The sequence below is a fragment of the Malania oleifera genome, chromosome 11 (assembly GCF_029873635.1).
Source record: "Malania oleifera isolate guangnan ecotype guangnan chromosome 11, ASM2987363v1, whole genome shotgun sequence".
Taxonomy (NCBI): Eukaryota; Viridiplantae; Streptophyta; class Magnoliopsida; order Santalales; family Ximeniaceae; genus Malania; species Malania oleifera.
Genome location: NC_080427.1, coordinates 51,177,195 through 51,198,642, shown reverse-complemented (window position 1 = coordinate 51,198,642; position 21,448 = coordinate 51,177,195). Strand labels below are relative to the sequence as shown.

Here is a 21,448-nt window from a genome sequence, read left to right as displayed (position 1 = left end):
CCTCTTTCTCTGGTTACATATTCCCGCGCTCCTTTGTAGACTTTCTTCTGCCTTCGTTGCTTTGTTTACCAAATTGGAGAAGTCTTCAAGCTCGAATACTGTTACCATTTCTTAAATCCTTGAGTTCAAGCCTTCTTCAAATTTTTGAGCTTTCTTTGATTCGTCCGAAACCAAATATGATGCAAAACGGGATAATTCAATGAATTTTGCTACGTATTGTTGTACGTTCATATTTCCTTGTTTCAACTCCAAAAACTCCCTGACCTTAGCATCTGGTGGTTTTGGGGAAAAATCATTCAAAGAAGACTTCCTTAAAACGCTCCTATGTAATAATTGTTGGATTTGGTCCTTCCTCTAGGAGTAAATTTTTCGAGTTCCACCAGCATTTGACCTCATCTATCATTTTATAGGCAACATATAACACCTTTTGTTCATCCGTGCAATGAAGAACTTGTAGTATTTCTTCCATTGATTGCATCCAATCTTCTGCAGCAATTGAATAAGCTTTTCCCTCAAAAGTCGGAGGGTGCATTCGATTGAACTGTTCCACCGTACAACCTTCATGGGTTGGTGGACCATTCCGTTCCTTGGAGTTCCGCAGAAATTCCGCCATGACTTGTGCTATATCCTGCAACACCTTAGTAGCATTGATGTCTTCTCCATTGCAAGTCCCCATATTATTCTTGTTCCTTTCAACACTCACATTGTTGTTCCTTGGGTCCATTTTGAGGGAAAAAGACTAGAGTTATTTTAAAATCATAACCTTATCTTTAAAGTTTAATAAAAGTTATAGGCAAAAGAAAAACGTCCTAATTTACCCGATCTTACCCACATCATGGTTATGCCTATGCTCTGGTAAAATTATTTCTTAAAGTTTACAAAACCTATAACCTATTGCTCTGATACCAAATGTAATACCCCAACCTCGAAGGGTCTGAAATATTTACTTTTTACCATTGATTTACAGCAGAAGTAAATAAACTTAATTATTATTAAACCAGAGCGTTAATTATCCATATTACAATCATTTATTTCAAAGAAGAAAAATTACATAAGCATAAATATCTGACATTATACTAATATTTCTAATCAAGCTTTATTTTTCTATTCTATTCCTGTATGCTTGTTATGCTTGATTTCCGATATGTCCTTCAGAGTTATCTGAAATGTAAAAATATGATTGGGGTGAGATGACACTCAGTAAGTAAATAAGATTATTATTAGTGTGTGGCCAAAATGAGCTTTTAACATTTCATAAAATAATATTTAATACTATATAAATATATATTATAAAAACCGTCCGTATGCCTGTTAGCCGTAAGTTACGTTTACCCCCATGACTGGGTTGTGCGGTCCGAAGATTGGACTTAGCTTGCTGGCCGACCAAACTAAATCAACGTACGTAAACATTAAGTGAGATTTTCCTTATTAAGTCTTGGTCCGGAACCAGATGTGCACTTAGAAGAAATCCACTAACATAAATAATCACTCTGTAAACGGTGTGGGTGTACTCTGATCTATTTAAACTTTAAGCTGCGGTACCGAACATCTGTAACTTTGAACTTTCGTTGCCATAAGTGGTTTTAAAATCGTCTTATTATAATTTATACAATTTAAAATAATATCGTGAAAATCTCATCTTTACTAATATTTTCATGAAACATGCAACGTAGAAATAAACTCATGCCACACAATTTTTATGTTAAAAATATATATAATTTTTTTTAATAGAAAGAAATGCTGAAAATTTACTCGAGGGAATTAGAACATTTCTTAACCAAAAAATAAATGTAAGTATATTAAAGATAGAACTGATATAATTAAATATGCGTAAAAAAATAAACTCATGGAAATTTTATGAAACTAACAAACATAATTGAAATTTACTTATAAAATAAACTCGGGTATAAATTATATAAAAAAAAAAACTAACATAATCAAATTTACTTACCTCTTCTTTTACCTTGTGCTATAAACACAATAACTATCTCTAAGAAATGAGATCGGAAAGAGTGGGTGAGTGAGAACTTACTCAAAAATTTTCTCTCTACCACTAATTCTTTCACTCACTAATAATTTCTCTTCCTTTGAAAACTTTTGTGAAAAATGAAGGTTGAGAGATTCCTATTTATAGGAAAATTTTGGGGAAGAAATGAAATTTGTAAAAGTGTGGGGAGATGAGTGAAATTATAATTTTTTTAAAATTAAAGAATGGACAATGAATGGGTTTGGTATGGGTTGAGTATGGGATAGGGATGGAGGTCATGTGAGAGTGTTTGCCACCACTCTCATTTAATTAATTACTTACTTACTTAATTAATTAATTATTATTTTTTTATTTTTTAAAATTATTATTATTATTATTAAGCCATATTTTAGTTTTTTTTAAAGAATTAAATTCAAATTTTGAAAACTCATGTGGGCCCCACATGGTCTTATGGGCCCCACACAACTTCGAGACTCAAGTGGGTCCTACGTAACTCCCATAGTCTTCATACGGTTTCATGAACCCAACATAATTTCGAGACTCATGTGAACCCCCATAGGCTTTAGGACTCATGTGGGTAGCACACGATATTGTGGGCCCCGCATAGAATACCTATATTATCATTTTATCATATATTTTTATAAATTATGTCAGTCAAAGCATTATTTTATATACTTATTTACATATACAAACAGTATCTACCTTATTTTATTCTATGAAATTTTATTTTGACCAAGCCAACCTCTAGGGAGCGACTGAGCCGCTATGGTCTCTAAGCACTCGCTTAGACAAAGTCTTTCTTAGGCATCAAAAATGGAATCAAGGATCTTAACATAGAAGTACTTTCATTTTGATACTAACTAAATGACCATTATTATTATTCAACTTTTTTTTTTTGAGTTATTACATTTTCAATATGAGACAAACTCACAAGTGAAATTTTTAACAATCTCCCCCTCACTTGTGACTTCCAATTGCTCTCCCTTGAACGGAAACCATCTCTCTTATGGGAGTAAGCCCAATTTTCCAACAGTTGCTCAAGTGGGCTTTACCACTGTGCCTTACGTGTCTCAGATTGCATTCCACGTGCCTTCGAACCGATCCTACCTCCCATGTCTTGATCCTATTTGGATCCATCTTCCAAACCTAGATGATCCTTATTGGCCTTGGTCGCATATTTGGTCCTCCAACTATTTAGCATGTTAGGAGAATTAGTTTCATGTCTCGACTTTTTCTATGATGTCGCTCACCCATAGTTATGAACCGTCGGCTCTGATACCACTTATTGGGCGGCCCAGGGCCTTTTTAATCCCAAAAGTTAGCTCATGGGGTGAGACATTTCCTCACACTTAAAACTAACCACCAGCTCCTTCTACAACTGATGTGGGATAACCCCAACACCAATGGGTCTGTTGTCAAGTAGAGGACTTGCAAGGAATAACAAAGGGTTGTAAGGGGACCTTGAGAAGCATGGGAGTGGTGCCGAGAGGTCTATTGCCAAGCCACTTGACTAGAAAGGGACCAAATAAATTTCTTTAGCAGAGACAACACTACATACACACAAAAATAGGTAGAAAAGACAAAAATATACAAAGCATAATTTTTTTCAAAATTAGTTTGCTCAAAGTTTAAATTTGAGACCTCCAACTTTAAAATGTCATATGCAATGTGTCAAACTATTAGGTCAACTTGCCCTTACTAGGCATCCTTTGGGTCTGTCCGTTTAACATGTCCATTGTTGCTATCACTATTTTTTACACTCGGAAAACCACCAACTCCAAGCACAAGAGGTCTTGCCACTTTTACAACTATGGACCCTCCAATCTCTCCTCCTTGCTGCCCTCACAATCAATCACTTCTCTTTTGGGCTACAAGATTGCAAGACCCTTATCCTTACCTTCTCTATCTTGTACGTACATGTTGACTAAGAGCTCACAGTGCCTTCTCTCCACCTTTAAAAGCTACACAAGTGAATATGAAAAATAATCTAGCTTAGTTTTGTGGAAAATGGATTGACCCTACTTAACTAGGTCACCAATTTTTTTTTTTTTAGTTTAGCATAGTACAATGTGTTGTTGTTAACAAATACATTAAACTTGAATAAATCACCAGACCAATTCCCCAATCAAACTAGTTAAAATGATTGATACAATTATCTACCAAAACACGGTGTCAATTAATAAATCATGCATGTAGAAATACTTTATAAAAAAATTTAGATCTCGAGCACCAAAGGTTGAGTCATGGGTATGATGTAAGATTTTAGCACACTTTGAGATTTCTAGTCGATGCATTACAATGCACATGAAAATTTTGGTTTATGAATAAGTATATAGTTTAATATATCATAGACAAAATAATTATATAAAAAAATACAATGTGGTTAGTAAAAAGTCAACCTTTCATTAGAAATACCTAAACTTCATAAATATTTCATTTTTGATTGATTGAAGTGCATGTACAAAACAGATGGTCTAAAACTACAACATGATGTTAAAGAATTCAAAAGCCTTGATCTTTCAAATATATTGTGCTCTTCACCATAAAGATCAATGTGATCAATACATTTTGAATTTAAAGATGATCATACACATGTGCACAGAGCAATAAAAGTATTATGATATCGCAATAAGTGATGATAAAATTTTCAATTCTTTTTTAGAGTGCAAGTGAAATACATAAACAATAAAAGTAAAACCACCCAAGTTGTCGACACCACAATCATAACTTAGTTTAAATGAAGATCAAAACCTATTTACTTGAAATCTTGAAAAAAGAAATAAGAAGAGTATATATTACATTAATTGAAGGAGGATAAATTTGAGAAAGCATAACCAAAGAGGTAAAATAAAACCAAGTTTCATTATGTCTATAATTATTGTCATAAAACAGAAACTACATCTCGACTTTCCGTACAAATATTAGGTTGAAAGAAGAAAAGTCCATAAAAATTTGTAAGAAGACAAACCACCCATTAGTTATTTCGGACATATTTGCTATAAAAAGATATAAATCAAATTTAATAGAGATAAAATTAATTTTTTAATAGATAAGAATGGGTTTTTTGGAGTAGGGAAATTTTGATACGAGAAGGGCTCCCAATGGAGCCACGTGTCAGACACCCAAATGGTCCCCCGATCCCGTATGGACGACGGATTTGATGCCCAAACCAAACCCACGCAACACGTATTCCCAAAATCGCATGCCTTCGGGTTTCAGATTAAAATTATCCAACCTGCATTTTCGTTTCCAATGATCAGATTTCATTCTCCATCTTCTACTTCCTTCGCAGACTCAAGCTCGTCTTCCCCAACTCCGATCTCCAAGTGCAGCAAAACCCCAAGCTGATGATCGACCACTGGCACTAGCAGGTGCGTTTTAGCGGCGGAAAATCCCCGAAAAGATGTCGTCGCCGGACTTCGCTAGCATTCTCGACAACACCAAGGAGCTCGATCGCCTCAGGAAAGAGCAGGAGGAAGTGATCATCGAGATCAACAAGATGCACAAGAAGCTCCAAGCTAGTCAGTGTCACCGACTCACCAGCTCCTGTAACATTAACCATCTGACTATATATTCGATTGATATACTTTACTTTCTTACCCTTTCTGGCTTAGATTATGGGGTTTATGCGTGTAATTTCGGAATGTAGGTTATGTGTTTGATGCGGGTTCAGTTGGGGTTAGCTTAATTTTGAGGCATGCTTGATGGGTTTGTTTGTAAGCGTTGATTATTTGAATAATGCTTGGTTTTATTGTGCTTAGGTGTTATTAAGTTAGGGATAGTAATTGTTTAGTGGGTCTTATAATTTATGCTCGGGAAGCCTACATAATCCTAAATCATAATGGAATCTTAAACCTACTATTTGCAAAATGAAGATCCTTGGTGGAGAAACTTAGTTCAGCATCCTCCCACAAGATAAATAAATGACAAATAAAAAGCTCACAGTAACAAACAGTGCTTTAGTTGGTCGTGGCTCACTTGTGAGCTGACACAGATGCAGCCACTTGTGCTCGCACAATGTAGAAAAGAACTCAATTTGAACTGCCTGCTGAGCTGAGACGGAATGCTTAATGCAGCACCCTTTTTGTTTTTTTTTCCTTTTCTGCCCGTAGGAAAATATAAGCTATTAGCCCATTAGAACAGTAGATGCCGATTTTATCATGCACTGCGTGCTGGTCTCTAAACAATTTTCGCTGATGGTGCAAGTAGAGAATTTAAAAAATTCCAATTCGCTGATGCTGATTTTAGCCCTTCTGATCATGCTCATATTCCTACTAATCTTGTAAAGGAAAGATTGATTCTGTAAGAGTTGTGAATTGGTGCCTAATATTGGGGGTTAAGCAAGATTGAATTAGAAAACTCACCAGGGATAAGAAAATATTCAAATTCAAAACATCAGAATAGTGCAAGAAGGCATTTTTCTCATGTCTGCTATTAACATTTTTGTTGTGTTAGTAAAAAGAAGGAAGAACAAGAAAATGATGTTGAACAGATTTTAAATAATAATGTGTGTATCTTGGTTGATTTTAGAAGTCTGAACACAATGTAGTAGGGGTAATTTCTGCATCTAAGAGGTTGTGTCTGTGCCCATGCTTTTGCAATTTTATGTGTTTGCTTTATTTATATATTTTTTAAAAAATTATACACTGTTTATAACTTCGGTCACACCTTTTCTGTGAATGTAGCTCCTGAAGTGGTTGAGAAGCCTGGTGATAATTCTTTATCAAGGCTGAGGTTATTATATACTCATGCCAGAGAACTTTCAGAGACTGAAGTGAAGTATGTCCATTCTATATCTTTTATGAAGTTGATAAGTTCTGCCTTTGTGTAATTTTTAGTTAATGTGAATAAGAAAATTTGTTTGAAGTTGGGGGCTGAGGTCTATGTGGTAGCTTCTTGACTACTTAATACCTCTCAATCATAGACAAGGAAATCTTTCATTATTTCAAAATTGGTGATATTATGTACAGGCAGGATTTTCTGGTCCTTTTCTTAATATAGTAGTCTGATAGTGACCGGACAAATCTCAGATTTCTTCATTTGGCCACAGTGTTTCCAACTTATTGATAAGTCAACTTGATGCTCTGCTGCCATCAGGACCGCCAGCACAACAACGAAGAAGAATAGGTGTGCACTAGAATCTATGAGCTATAAGCAGTTTTTCTAATTTCCTAGTGCTTGTTTGAATATTTTTATCTTGTGGATGCATTGTTTGGGCCACTGCCATCTTCTTGGTCTGCTTTTCGAAAGAGTTAAGGACTCAGTTTCTGTTCTTTTTTTGATGATCTAACAAATGTTTTCATTTTTCTGAATGATATATGTGTCGGCTTGATATATTATGATTTAGGTTTACCAACAAGTAACTTATTGGTGCCAGGTGGTTAGTGTCATAAAATAGCTCTCTTCAATTGTTGAAGGGGCTTGCCTAATTTACATATTCCCTATTAGCAAGAACCCTCCTTCCCTTCTACTCCATTTCCCAGGGCAATGGAATCTAAAGAAGGGTATTCTGCTATGATACTGTTGCTAAGTAGAGGCTGCCTTTTGAACAATAATACCAACAACAAAACTGCAACTGCAGCCAAGCATTAAGTCCCACTAGCCTGTATTCTCTTTAATATATTTGATTAATCACGATTAATAGCTGAAAAAAATTAACAGCAATTGTTGACTTGCGATGTACATTATGATGCTATGAACTGGGAATTTCACATAAATAAGAAAAAAATAGTCAATATAGAATGTGATTATGCTTGATCAGCCTGTACACCTGACAAGTGAGCAATTATAAATTGAAATGCATATACATCTCAAAGATTTCAAATGGTATTCATATGTATTGTTATTTGGAAACTTTGCTGTTCTTGTTTATATTGCTGTCTTAACTCATATTAAAATTGTATATTGTATGTCGCATAAATAGCCGAAGGTAATGAGCAGAAAAAGAAACGAATGAAGACTGAATCAGATATCTCAAGGCTTTCTCCATCTGTGCGAAACCAACTTGAGGCAGCTGCTAGTCTAAAGGGTGAGCAGGTATGGGCTTGGTTATATGGTAATCATTTACTGCTCTTTTTCATTCTTGATGGAACATTTAAGGAAGTGTGCGTTGAAGTGTAGAGAAGTGATAAGAACTTGGAAGAATGAAACCTATGACGTTTTCTGTGGACAAAGCATGCATTAATGTTTGGAGTTCCCTTTTTTTGGCAGCTTTTTAATACATCTTATAAGATGTGCTTCTTCTTTAGACTTAGAGCACTTTTCATTTATATTGGGTGCATTAAAGGCACTTCTGTTTATCAGTTTGGTGGCTGGTATTGCCTTACATTCATGCAACATGGGTAGAGATAGATATATAGGGGAAGGGGTGGGGGACCAGTTTCCTCACTTATTGTTGGGAGAATTTTATTTTCCCCTTGAGAGGAGGGGGATGTTATGCAGCTGCTTATTGTATTATTGGACAGGGGCCATCTTAAACAGGATTTTTTAGATGCATACTCTATTGATTTGAAAAACTGTACGTGATACCTGAGAGGTTGACACCTTGCACCAAGTTGACCAGTGTGACCAAAAATCACCTTTTGCACAAATTATTCGCTTTCATATCATGATGTTCACATTTTGGTTTGTGGGATGATATATTTGTGGTTGTATTTTAATACTTAGGTAAAGTGACCTTTACACTATGTCACAGGTAGCTGCCAGGGTCACACCAGATGATGCTGAGAAAGATGAGTGGTTTGTTGTTAAAGTGATGCACTTTGATAGGGAAACAAGAGAGTAAGTTCACATCCAATGATAAGGAGGCGATATCTGATGTCTTAATTTGCCCTATTAGAGTGCTTATAAAATTCAATTTCATAACTGGTTGGGCAACTTCATTCAAAATTCAGATGATATGCTCATAAAACAAAATACTGTCATAGGCTTTATTGACAAAGTTAAAGATTACTACTTGATGTTATTTAACTATTAGGGTTCAACTAACTTGGATGAATCAGCCCCTTTTCTAGATGTTATCCATACAGATATTTTCTTCATTTTATTAAAATATACATTGTGATTCATAAAATGTAAGATCAATTGGTTGCTCAGCATGAACCTTTGATTTAGACTTATGTGCCTCAAATTTATGAATGTCCAATAAATCATCTGTTTCCATGTTGACTGATAAAACTAAAGAAAAACATCCATCTTGTGTTGTTTAGAAACCTAAGAATACATTTTAGTGTCTTTGGGCCATTTGTTGTGTACTCCAATGCCATTTCTTTTGTGATGTGGACATAGAGAGCTGTTAGAGGCTTGGCAATGAGGTGTGTTTTTAGAAACCACACCATTCATCTCCAGATTCTCCAACCTAGACGAGATTTACTAAGCATAGTGCTGCACCCCCCTTACTTTCTTTTAGAAATTTCTGTACTTTTCTTAATTGACATGCATCTCCATGTACAGATTTGAAGTACTTGATGAGGAACCAGGTGATGATGAAGAGGGTGGTGGCCAAAGGTAGCTCTTTTTCTGTGGCTCTTTGAAATTGTTTTAGATCAAGTTCTATCTAAACAATTGTCCCTCAGTTCTTGGCTTCCTGTGATTTCAATTCAAACTTTGTTTGATGACTTATTTGCAGTATGTGCCTTACATATCATGCAACTACTTACATTTTAGGATTCTTTTGTCTTAATTGTTTCGAAATATAGAGTTTTTGAGTGGTTTGATCAGCATGGTTTTAAAAATTGCCTGTTACCGTAATGGTATTAGTGCCTTCAGATTCTGTTATGGATGATACCTCATAAATGTTCTGATTCACATCCATATCATATTATCATTCAATATGGTCTGATATAGTGTCTTAATGCTGTTGTGGTCTGTTACATTCTGTTACTGTCCATTACAGGCTGTTATCCCTTGAGAGTTGAGACGAGTTGTGAATTGATCAAACAATTTTTTACCCCTGTTTTGTACTTCTTAAAAACATTTCTAGCTTTTAGAACTTGAAGTAACTTATATACTATATTCATCATGTTTACCCTCAAATAGTCAAGAATTTAACTCAAAATAGTTGAAGATAAACAAGCTGCCTATTATGTAGGAGAGAAAAAAATAATATTTTTGAAGATTTTTCTTCTACTGGTTAGAAACTATATATCTAACAGACATCTACATCTTTAAATTGCCAAAAAGATCAATTCGAAAATTAAATTTGAAGCCAGGCATTCTGTATTATTTCTCCATGCTGCTTATTCTTTGATTAGATGTTATGGCTTTATATGATTATGCTATGAAATAATGAAATATTTAATTTCTTAGTTTAGATTATATTTATGCACAATAAAATGGTGACTAATAAAGTAATAATAGCTATAAGCATTTTTCCCCTTAAGCAGAAAAAGAACCAATGCAACATTCAGCATGTTTAGCTACGCAATGTGTAACTTGAGAAACTATGAAATCTAACGTGTTTGCTAACCTCATAAATTCATGGGTGTGGCATTCTTTACCCTTTATGTAACAACCATAACAAAGCAACATTGCCTTTATGCAGACCGGCGCTGTTTTTTGAATCCATGAAGAAATCTATTGATTACCAGAAACAAAATTTCAAAATGCTATTTTTTGTAAATCTTTGAAGTAACACCTTTTGTTCTTAAGGGAGCTGGAGCAAACAGATGTGAGCAAACAGGTGTTCATGATGATATGATTGCTTTACACAACATGCGGGCTAATCCATCAGTTGTATTATTTGTTAGGAGTAAAATCTAATGTACAGGATTTCTACTGCAAACCAAACTTGTCTATGTTTTTCCATGCCTGGACAATGATAATGCAATAAAATGTAATTAATTAAATGTTGAAAGCAACCAGGATACGATTATCAACTAATGTTTTATGCTAAGCAGAGTTCTGTCAGATGCAAATGTGCATGGTACTTGTTCAAACTGTATGTTGTGTTCATCATTTGTGTACTAATCAGTTCATGGAAGCTCCTTTGAGTTGCATTTTAGGGAATCGGGGACTGGTGTAGTTGTTGGATTTCCATCCCTCCAATTGATTTGTTTCAAGAAATAGGAACATTGTACAACTTGTCACGGTGCCACTCCCGAATCTTAATACAGCGTTGCTGGACCAGAACCTTAATCGAATCTCACCTTGGAGCGGTATTGTTCGTTTTGGTTCACTGCCCTCATCATTTTGCCCTGTAAAGGTGCTTCATGTAGTTGGAGCCTTAACCATCCTTATAAGCCCAAGATCTCCCTAGTACACATCTAATATGGAACTTGACATGCTCTCCCGTTCAATCTTTGACACCCTTTTCAGAGTGGTTCACATCTTTCTATAGAATCCACCCACATGATAATACCCTTAGAGTGTGTAACAGTTTCAGTCCAACTCCGGTGAGGTATTGTCCATTTTGGCCCACTAGCCTCATGATTTTATCCTATAAAAACACCTCACATAGTTGGAGCGAAATCATCTTTATAAGCTCAAGATCTTCCTAGTACACATTTAATGTGGGATTGTGACAAGCTGTGAAGATTGAGATCCTTGCATTTCTTGAAGTCCTCAAGAGCTTCCTGTTTGTTCAGACCTATGTGATTATTGATGGAGATTCTTCTAACACTATTAGTGAATAATATTGAGGTTGTAGGGACATAGGTTAACATAATGTTTTCCTGGGATTGAGGATCCTTCTATCCTTGAGCATGGCACATGTCGACTGGGAGCTAATGAATTGAGATCTTTTGGCAAAGATAGGGACTGTTTAATCGTAATAAAGAAGGAGTACTTTTTCATTGCTTGATTCTTGTGAGTAGCTGGGTTTGTATTATAATTCCCCTCATCTTATCCTGTCTGTTATCTTCAATTCCTCCACGAAGCTCTTATTGTCCATGTTTGTAAAAATTCCTTCTTCTCAAAGATGTTGCTTTTTTGTTTTTTAAATCCAAAAAAAGAATAATGGACATAGGTTAACATAATGTTTTCCTGGGATTGAGGATCCTTCTATCCTTGAGCATGGCACATGTCGACTGGGAGCTAATGAATTGAGATCTTTTGGCAAAGATAGGGACTGTTTAATCGTAATAAAGAAGGAGTACTTTTTCATTGCTTGATTCTTGTGAGTAGCTGGGTTTGTATTATAATTCCCCTCATCTTATCCTGTCTGTTATCTTCAATTCCTCCATGAAGCTCTTATTGTCCATGTTTGTAAAAATTCCTTCTTCTCAAAGATGTTGCTTTTTTGTTTTTTAAATCCAAAAAAAGAATAATGGACTTTCACATTGACAAATTGAGTAAAAGGGAATGAATTAGAGTGAAATTGTATTTTGTTTTGGTGTGAGTGGCATGCAAATTTGGTTGTCAGTTAGCTAATGCTTTAAAAGCATTTGCATGAATTGGCCTTGACATTTTTGCTATTTTTTACAAGGTAATTATCTAATATTTTTGATTATTTAATTTTTATATATTTATGAAATAATCAAGAGCAGTTAAAAATAAAAATATATTTTTGAACATAGTATATAGTTTTAGTCCCACATTGGAATGTTAGGATAACCTCACTCTCTTGTATAGCTATATATATACATCTCCAAGTTATAAGTAAAATACACCAAGTGAAATTCACTTCCTCTTGTAAAGTTCTCTCTCTTTTACTTTCTTCATGGTATCAAAGCAAGGTTGGGTTCCTTGTTTAAGGTCCGGGTTCTCCATTGAGTCGTATGCTTAGCACTTGCCACGAGCTTGTGCATTAGAAAACTTCATTGGTAGTAGGTTGAGTTGTATGCTCTGTACTTGCCACCTTTAGTGGATCTTGTACATCAGAAAACTCAGTCTACTATTTTCCCGGTACCTTCTAGCGACTTTCCTGGAAACTTCGATGACTTTTCTGGCAGCTTTTCGGTGAATTCGCGACGGTGTTGGCGACTTTTCCATCACTTTTCCAGCAACTTCGACGCCTTTCCCGGTAACTTTCCGGTGTATTTCTGGCAACTTTCCAACGATTCCGGCAACTTTCCTGGCGACTCCGATGGCTTTTCCGGCAGCTTCCGATGAATTTCCAGCAGCTTTTCGGCAACTTTCCGGCAGCTTTCAGTGACTTCTCCGTCAAATTGGAAACTTTTCGGCGTCCTCGACAGCTTTCCCGGTGAATTTACGACAGCTTCTGGTGGCTTATCCGACGACTTTCTGGTGTCTCCAACAGCTTTTCGACCCTTTCCCTGCCATATAAAGCATGCCTATTTCTATTGTCGGGTATAGTTGTAGTAATGTATTGTCCTAATTACTTGTCTAAGGAAAATTTTGTCTAGGAAAGTGGGACTTAAGTGGTCCATTGTGACCCTTGGGAAATTACCTGGTGTAATTTAGCACAATCACTCTCTCTCTATTTTTTCCGACCACTCTTTCGGCAACTTGCTTTGCTGCGGTGATACTTTTGCAGCCTATTCCTCTTCTTTGCAATGGCTACCAAGGACAGTACATCCCCCTCTTCTCCTTTGAACCTTCCACGCCCTGACTTATCTTTAGCTCAGACTATTCCTGTTCAGAAGGTCACCAACATTCTTTTGAATGGCAGCAACTTTCATGCCTGGTCACAGTCCCTTCGCTTATATCTTGGGGGTTGTGGCAAGGTTGAGTGGTTATCAGGATTGGAGTCTCGACTTGCTAATACAGATCTAGCTCACCAACAGTGGTCCATTGATTATTTTGTCATCTTGGGTTGGATATTTGCTTCTATGGAAGACTGCCTCTACAGGATGTTCGTGTTGCACGATACTGTTCATAGCCTTTGGTTTGCCTTAGCTAAAATGTTCGCCCACACAAGGTGTCAGGCTCGGATTTTTGAGCTTTATCGGGAACTCCACCAAGCGACCCAGGCTTCTTTGAGTTTATCCGTGACTGACTTCTTCGGCTATCTCCAGCCACGGTGGGAAGAGCTCGCCCAGTATGAGCCTCTTTCTGAGTTTTCAATTGTGGCAGGTATTGAGGCCAAGCGCCAGGATCGTCGGCATACCTATCAGTTCTTGATGGGTTTAAAACCTGAGTTCGAATCACTCCAGACTCAGATTTTGAACACATCCCTGGTGCCTTCTTTGTACGAGGCATTTGCAATGATTGATGGTGATGATCGTCGATGATGTCTTCTCCCTGGATTTGCTTCTTCTAGTGTGCTTGACCAGGTTGCCCTTGTAGCCCCAACTGGTGCTCGGTCTGTTGACCGCAATGATTCTGCCAGCACTGCCAACGGAAAAATCACACCATTGAGCACTGCTTCATTCTCCACCCAGAGCTGCAGGAGCGTTACTCTAAACAAGCCTCTCATGGTCGTGGTAGGGTTGTGGCAAACGTCGAGGACCTTCTAACACTGCAGCTGTTGCAGAATCTCGTCCTGCATCTTGGGCTTCTCTTACTCCTGCACTTGCTGTTGCTCCAGATTTCTCTCAGCTCCAGGCTCAGCTTACTCAGCTTCAGTCTCAAATTAGCCTCCTTGCCTCTACTGCACCAACTGCATCTTCCTCTATAGCCACCTTTGCTGCAGGTAACCCTACTGCCCTTTTAAGTAAGTTTGGCACGCTTGGTGGCACACTCGTTTGGATACTGGACTCAGGGGCGAACAACCATTTGACTGGTGAGACATCTCTCATTACGTCCCCTGTCCCTTCGTTGGTTCATAATGTCCGCATTGCCGATGGTACCTCTCGTTCCATTCATACCCAAGGCACTACCTGTTTATCATCAACTCTATTTTTATCCCCTGTTTATTATGTTCCACAATTTTCTTATAACTTGTTATCTGTTAACCGGATTGCCAAACAATACAACTGTGCTGTAGTTTTCTTTCCCAACTCTTGTTACTTGTAAGACCTGAGTTCGAAGAAGATTTTTGGCAGGGGCTTTAAAAGGGATGGGCTCTACTACTTTGGCGATCCGCCTTCTTGTCCTACATCCTCTTTTGGCTTTTAGGCTTCTGTTTTTCCTTCTGATGTTTCCGCTGTTTTCTTTTTAAAAACCTTGGATTTGTGGCATGCCCGTTTGGGACATGCAAATTTTAAATATTTGTCTTGGTTGTTTCCAGAATTTAATAAAGCTTGCAAGAATTTTAATTTTTAGTGTGCTACTTGCGAATTATCTAAGCATGTTTGTTCATCTTATTCGTCTCGTATGCACCGTTCTCTTGTAGCTTTTGATATTGTTCATAGTGATGTTTGGGGTCCCTTCCCCATCTCCCCACTCACTTAGCATTGATATTATGTCACCTTTATTGACGATTACTTCCGTTGTACCTAGGTCTACCTCATGAAAAATGAATCCGAAATTTTCACTCATTTTCAGGCTTTCCTACAAATGATTAGGACTTAATACAATACCATGGTTCGTATCTTGAGGTCTGACAATGGCTTTGAGTACCTCAGTAATGAGTTTCGTGTTGAGTTGTGTCAACAGGGTATTCTCCAACAGCTAACATGTCCCTACATTCCTAAACAGAATGGTGTGGTTGAACGCAAAAATCGCCACATCATGTCTATTGTCCGTTGTCTTCTTTGGGGAATACACGTCCCCAAGTCTTATTGGCTTCACGCCGTTCTCACTGCAGCCTATCTTCTCAATTGTACCCTGAGTCGTGCATTGCAGAATTTGGCTTTACTTCATCTTTTGCATTCTGACCAGTCCCTTTTCTCCCTTCTTCCTAGAGTGTTTGGATGCACCTGCTTTGTTCATGATTGGGGTCCTTCTCGGACCAAGCTTGAAGATAAAGCCATCCAGTGCATTTTTCTAGGGTATTCCTCTATTTCTAAGGGATATCGTGGTTATGATCCTGTTAGTCGGCACACTTATCACTCTCTCGATATCACGTTCCATGAGTCTACCCCATTCTACATTGACTCCTCTCCTTCCATATCTCCGCCAATGCCGTCTCCACTTCCTCGACCTGAGCCTATCTTTCTCCCATCTGTACCAGTGCCCTACTCTCTGGTGTCGTCTTCATCTTCTGAGCCTCCTACCTTTGTCCCCACCGGGTAGGACCAAATCTCTCTTATTCTACAAGTTTACACTCGCCAACCACGCCCTTCAGAGCCTTTGCTAGCATCTTCACTGAGCTCAGGTATGTCTCCTATAGTCCCTGACCCCCTTGCTCCCTTCTCACGATATCCTTCTTGAACCCGTTGAGCTCTTGATAGACTTTCTTTAACCTATTATAATGACCACCCTATCTCCCAATATCTTTCTTATCAGGATATTTCCTCGAGTTATCAAGCCTTTTTGGGACAGGTTGATGCTATTATTATACCTCGCTCAGTTCATGAGGCCCTCTAGGACCTTAGATGGGTTGCCACCAAGCGTACTAAGATGGACGCTCTACATCAGCAACATACTTGGGATCTTGTTCGTGCACGCACAGTGGGCTGTAAGTGGGTGTTCACAGTTAAGCACCTTACAGATGGTACCATTGACAGGTATAAAGCCCGCTTGGTGGCTAAGGGTTTTACGCTGATTCTAGGTCAGGATTTCCATGCTACAATTGCTCCTGTGGCGAAGCTCACTACTGTTCGCCTTCTGATATCTTTGGTGGCTTCTTTCATTTGGCCTTTATACCAACTTGATGTCAAGAATGCCTTCTTGAACGGTGATCTTGCTGATACTATTTACATGGATCCCCCTCCTAGTTTTTCTACTCCGGGGGAGTATTCTGACAAAGTGTGTAAATTTCGCAAGTCCTTATATGGACTTAAGCAATCGCCTTGTGCATGGTTTAAAAGATTCAATGATGTGGTTCTCTTTATGGGATTTATGCAGTGCCAGTCAGACAACACTTGCTTTATTAGGCGTCTCTCCCATGGTCATTGCACTATTATCTCTATCTATGTGGATGATATTATTGTTATAGGTAATGACTTGTTTGGAATTGCTCATATTAGAAAGGACTTGGGAGACACCTTTGACATCAAGGATCTGGGATCTCTTAAGTATTTCTTGGGCATTGAGATGGCATGCTCCCGCAAAGGGCATTTCCCTCTCTCAACAGAAATATGCCCTCAATCTCCTTATGGACACTGGTATGTTGGGATGTCGGTCTGCTTCTACGCCCCTGGATCCGAATATCTCTCTTTCTACAGAGTCTAGTGATCTATTGACAGATCCTTCGGTGTATCAGAGACTTGTTGGTCGCCTCATCTACTTGACCAACACTCGGCTTGATTGTTCTATTCATGCATTCTCCCCGGACTTCATATCTTGATGCTGTCTATCACATCTTATGGTATGTGAAGGCCTCACCTGGACCGGGATTGTTCTATTCATCTGGAATACAATCAGGTCTTTCCGTGTTTAATGATGTTGACTATTTTGGGTCCAAGACTGACAGACGATCTACCTCAGGTATTTGTACTTTTAAGGGTGATCATCTTCTTTTTTGGAAGAGTAAAAAGCGGGTGGTGGTTTCACGTTCTTCTACTGAGGTTGAGTATCGGGCTATGGCACAAGGTACTTGTGAGATCCTATGGCTACGCTCTCTCTATATGAGATTGACTTTCCTGTGATAGACTCTTCTTTGTTGTTTTGTAACAACAAGTCTGCTATATCTCTCTCTTCTGATTTAGTTCTGCATAAGAGGACCAAGCATATTGAGGTGGACATTCACTTCATCAGGGAAAAAGTTCGTTCTGGAATTATCTCACCCCACTTTATCTCCTCCAAAGGCCAGGTTGCTGATGTCTTCACCAAGTCTGTTGGCCCAGGTTTATTACAAACTGTTATCTCAAGTTTCAACTTGTCTACATCTTCGTTACAGCTTGAGGGGGAGTATTGAACATAGTGTATAGTTTTAGTCCCACATCGGAATGTTAGGATAACCTCACACACACTCTTGTATAGCTATATATATACATCTCCAAGTTGTAAGCAAAATACACCAAGTGAAATTCACTTTCTCTTGTAAAGTTCTCTCTTTTTTACTTTCTTCTGATGTAACTAACATTTGTAGCATTCGCTAAATTTTTGTGTCGTTAAACAAAATTTCCAAATATCACTGCTATCTGATAACCATTGAGAATTGTGCATAAAAATATACCCAAACAAGTGGAGTGTTTTTCAGTTATAAAACATGGTTGAATAGAGCAACAATGTAAAGAAACATAATGAGAGAATTTATGAGTACAGATTAAACATGGTTTGTTATTTAAAAAAAAAAAATAGTTAGAATGCATTCTCACAAGTATAGACATAGAATTGTAAAATGACATGCAATTGACTTTGCCTTCAGCAGTGCACATCCAATCAGGACTTTGACTAATTTATATAGATTGAGTCTCTCTCTGATCATTTCGCCTTTTAAAGTCTAGAAAATGCCTTTTGGAACCTTATTTTTCAGCTGCTGCCAAAACTACCTTGAGAACGCCCAAGTTATTTATAGTCAGAGACCCTACATTTATTTTTCTTTGTTTAGCGCAAATGATGCATGCCACTTGAATTAATAGTTGTTGGGAACTTTGTTCGCATAATGATTAGTTTTGAATGACAAGATTACATAAGAAATGAGAAAACTTGGAGTCTTGTTTTAGGATTATGTTGGAATTTTACATTTGAAGTTTTCTTTATGTTTCCATATCTCTTTGGTCAAACATAGCATCAGGGAGACTTGGTTATCAAATGGATATTTACCATAATGGGAACATGTTGGAAACATAATGTCTCACTGCAGGAAATGCTTTTGGTGCATTTAGGAACCCATGTCTCTAGTTTTAGATTTGGTGATGCCCATCTCATTCTGCCTTTTTTTCTTCATCTAAATGCTTTATGTCAGTTTTGATCCAGTCCCATATTTTATTTTCTTGTGCAATTTCTTGTACTGTATCATTGTATCATGTGCATTGTTATTTCTTTGGGTTTGATTCCTGCTTCTTGTCATCTGCTCTGAAACTTGTGACTACTCCTGAAACTTTGAAATGTTGACATTTAAATATTACTATATGAAGTTTTTATTTAGACAAGCCAACAATTTTGGATCTGTTCTTTGTTTGAGTTTCAATGACACTAGTTGATAATTTTGATTTCTCATGCTCAAGATCAAGCTTGAGATTTTTTATTTCATTGTTCTTCCAGAAAGTACAAGCTGCCTATGTCGCATATTATACCCTTCCCCAAGAAAAATGACCCTTCTAGTGCCCCGGATTACCCTCCTGGGAGACATGTTTTGGCGGTTTATCCAGGAACCACTGCATTGTATAAAGCTACTGTAGTCAATCCTCATCGGAAGGTGAGAGTTCTATGCATCTGCTTCAAAGAATATTCCTAGTTATTGTCATTTTTCCTTTGCTTGTAGCAAGTCATTCTTCAGTTAAGTAGCTCAAATATGCATCTGGTGATGGTATGCGGAACTGTGAAACTGACTGCTCATTGTGCTTTGTGTGGTGGCGGGGTTGCTCTTCAACTATTCTACAAATGTCAGAGAAAAAGTGATGAGTAAGTAGTCTTCTTTCTGTGTTCCTCATCTTTGTTGTTTCCGAAGTTTGGTGATGGATCTTTCCCTTATGTGGTGTTTGGAAACCAAATGGGAATGAAATGATCCCATTTTTCTGAAGGCACAAGTTTGTCATCATGTAAAAAGAATCGTGACCACGATCATTTATAAAGGTTGTGGTTGAGGTCAGTTTGTAGAATTCTATAATGACCCTCCCAGGAAAACAAACGAGTTCGTATTAAATGTATGAAAATTCAAATTTGGCTGCTCTATTTTAATGTGAATGGCAAAGTGATATTGCATGTGTTCCATGTTGTTTCCAGATGCTCTATCATCTGCAGATCTATAGGATCTTTGCTCTTAGTTTTCATGGATCATGATCATGGCAATGGGTTCATATCTGCTTTTTTGTTATGCAGTTATTTGCTGGAATTTGATGATGACGAAGAAGACGGATCTTTGCCTCAGAGGACTGTATCCTTCAACAAGGTGGTTGCTCTGCCGGAGGGACATCGCCAGTAATTTATGCTCTGATTATTGTTAAATATGTATTCAATGTTCTTGCCCTGAGCTATGAACTAGGTCCTTTACCCGTTGTGTATTTGCTTTTAATTATTCCTAGAGGGTTTAGAAAACAAAGGGAGGAGGAGAATTAGGGAAGGAATGCGGGTGAGAATGATCATGAACTTCAGTATTTACACGACACTTTTCCGTTGCTAAATGAAAGAAGTACCACTTTACAGTTTTATCTTTTCCAAAATTGCTGAAGCTTCTTCTTCTTCTTCTTCTTCCATGGTTCCCTCATTGAAGACAACTCATTCCCTCATTGAAGTCAACTCAGTGAGCCAACACAAAATAAACAACAATCTTTGTGAAGAGACATATGGCAGCATTCTAAATATCTCGTACATGGAAGTTAGACCTATTTCCTTCAGATTCAAGGAGGAAAAGGAATAGTCAATCCTACGATTGTTGGATTCATGAACTTTAAAACATAAACAATAACGAAAAAACTAAGTCTTAGTCCTAATAGGTAGTGTCGGTTATATGAATTTTTTTTCATCAATTTATGCGATCATGGATCATTTTTTTTGTTTAAAGATATTAAATCTTTACTATTTCCTTCGAAGTTATTTTAAATCTACCCTTATCTCTTCTATTGTCTTTTACAGTAACTAAGTCACTCTTTCTCATAGGTGCACTATGTGGCCTGCGTTGCAAGTGTCCATATTATCTTAGTCGTCCCTCTCTTATCTTATCTTTTATAGGAGTTACACCTAATTTATCACGAATATGTTCATTCCTGAACTTTAAAACATGATTTGTATTTATATTTGGTGGGAAATGCCGGTACAATGCATGGTCATTAGGTACAACACTTCTACCATCGGCTGCGATTAAAATCTAGATAGATGGTTTGATTGGGATACTTTTTTATGTTCATGAGAGAGAGAGGCCTAGGGCAACATAAAACTTCTAGCGTTGCAAAATGTTCGTGGAGAGGAGCTTTAAAATTTTCAAGGTTCAATTTCAACGATTGGATCTCGCCGTTTTGTTCTATGAAAGGCACTTGCAAAGTTGAAAGTTTAAATCATTCTTATTTGATCAAGATCTCCATAGTTATGCCTGATGAAAGATTGCGTCACTTAATGAAAACAAGAAATAAAGGGATTAAAAATAAGTTAGCCCTTTTTAGGTTTTGTTTGAAATATGTAAACCTATCAGACTACTACAAAATGTAATGCTTCTTTTATATTTAATTCTAATGTCATTAATCCACTAACTATTGTTTTGTCACTCATCTATTCATTTTTCACAAAACCAAATGTGCTTATCATTTGTTAATTTGAGTGTCCTTTTTTGAGTCCAAGAGCCATTAGTAGCCTTAAAACTAAATGTAGAAAAATTTTATTATGCTTCCAATCATTATCCAACAAAATTGTTAATTTCACAAAAGCAAAAACTAAGCTTGACACAGCATTTGAAATTCTGAAGGAAACATTCGATTC

The 21,448-nt window shown here is 37.3% G+C and overlaps 1 protein-coding gene across 6 annotated transcripts; it reads left to right on the top strand.

Moving 5' to 3' along the window:
* The first annotated feature begins 5,100 nt into the window (after positions 1–5,100).
* LOC131167951 (SAGA-associated factor 29 homolog A) lies at positions 5,101–20,199 on the top strand. Of its 6 annotated transcripts, none has more exons than XM_058127034.1 (9): positions 5,101–5,535; positions 6,673–6,766; positions 7,038–7,114; positions 7,911–8,023; positions 8,682–8,767; positions 9,440–9,493; positions 19,082–19,235; positions 19,302–19,441; positions 19,859–20,199. In XM_058127034.1, exons 1-9 carry the CDS (start codon positions 5,391–5,393, stop codon positions 19,959–19,961), a joined length of 966 nt encoding a protein of 321 aa, XP_057983017.1. In that variant the 5' UTR covers positions 5,101–5,390; the 3' UTR covers positions 19,962–20,199. The 6 variants fall into 6 exon arrangements, with proteins under 6 accessions (XP_057983017.1, XP_057983022.1, XP_057983020.1 ...); XM_058127037.1 differs by having other exon boundaries at positions 5,173–5,508; positions 19,428–19,441; XM_058127035.1 differs by having other exon boundaries at positions 5,173–5,508.
* Positions 20,200–21,448: the final 1,249 nt, after the last annotated feature.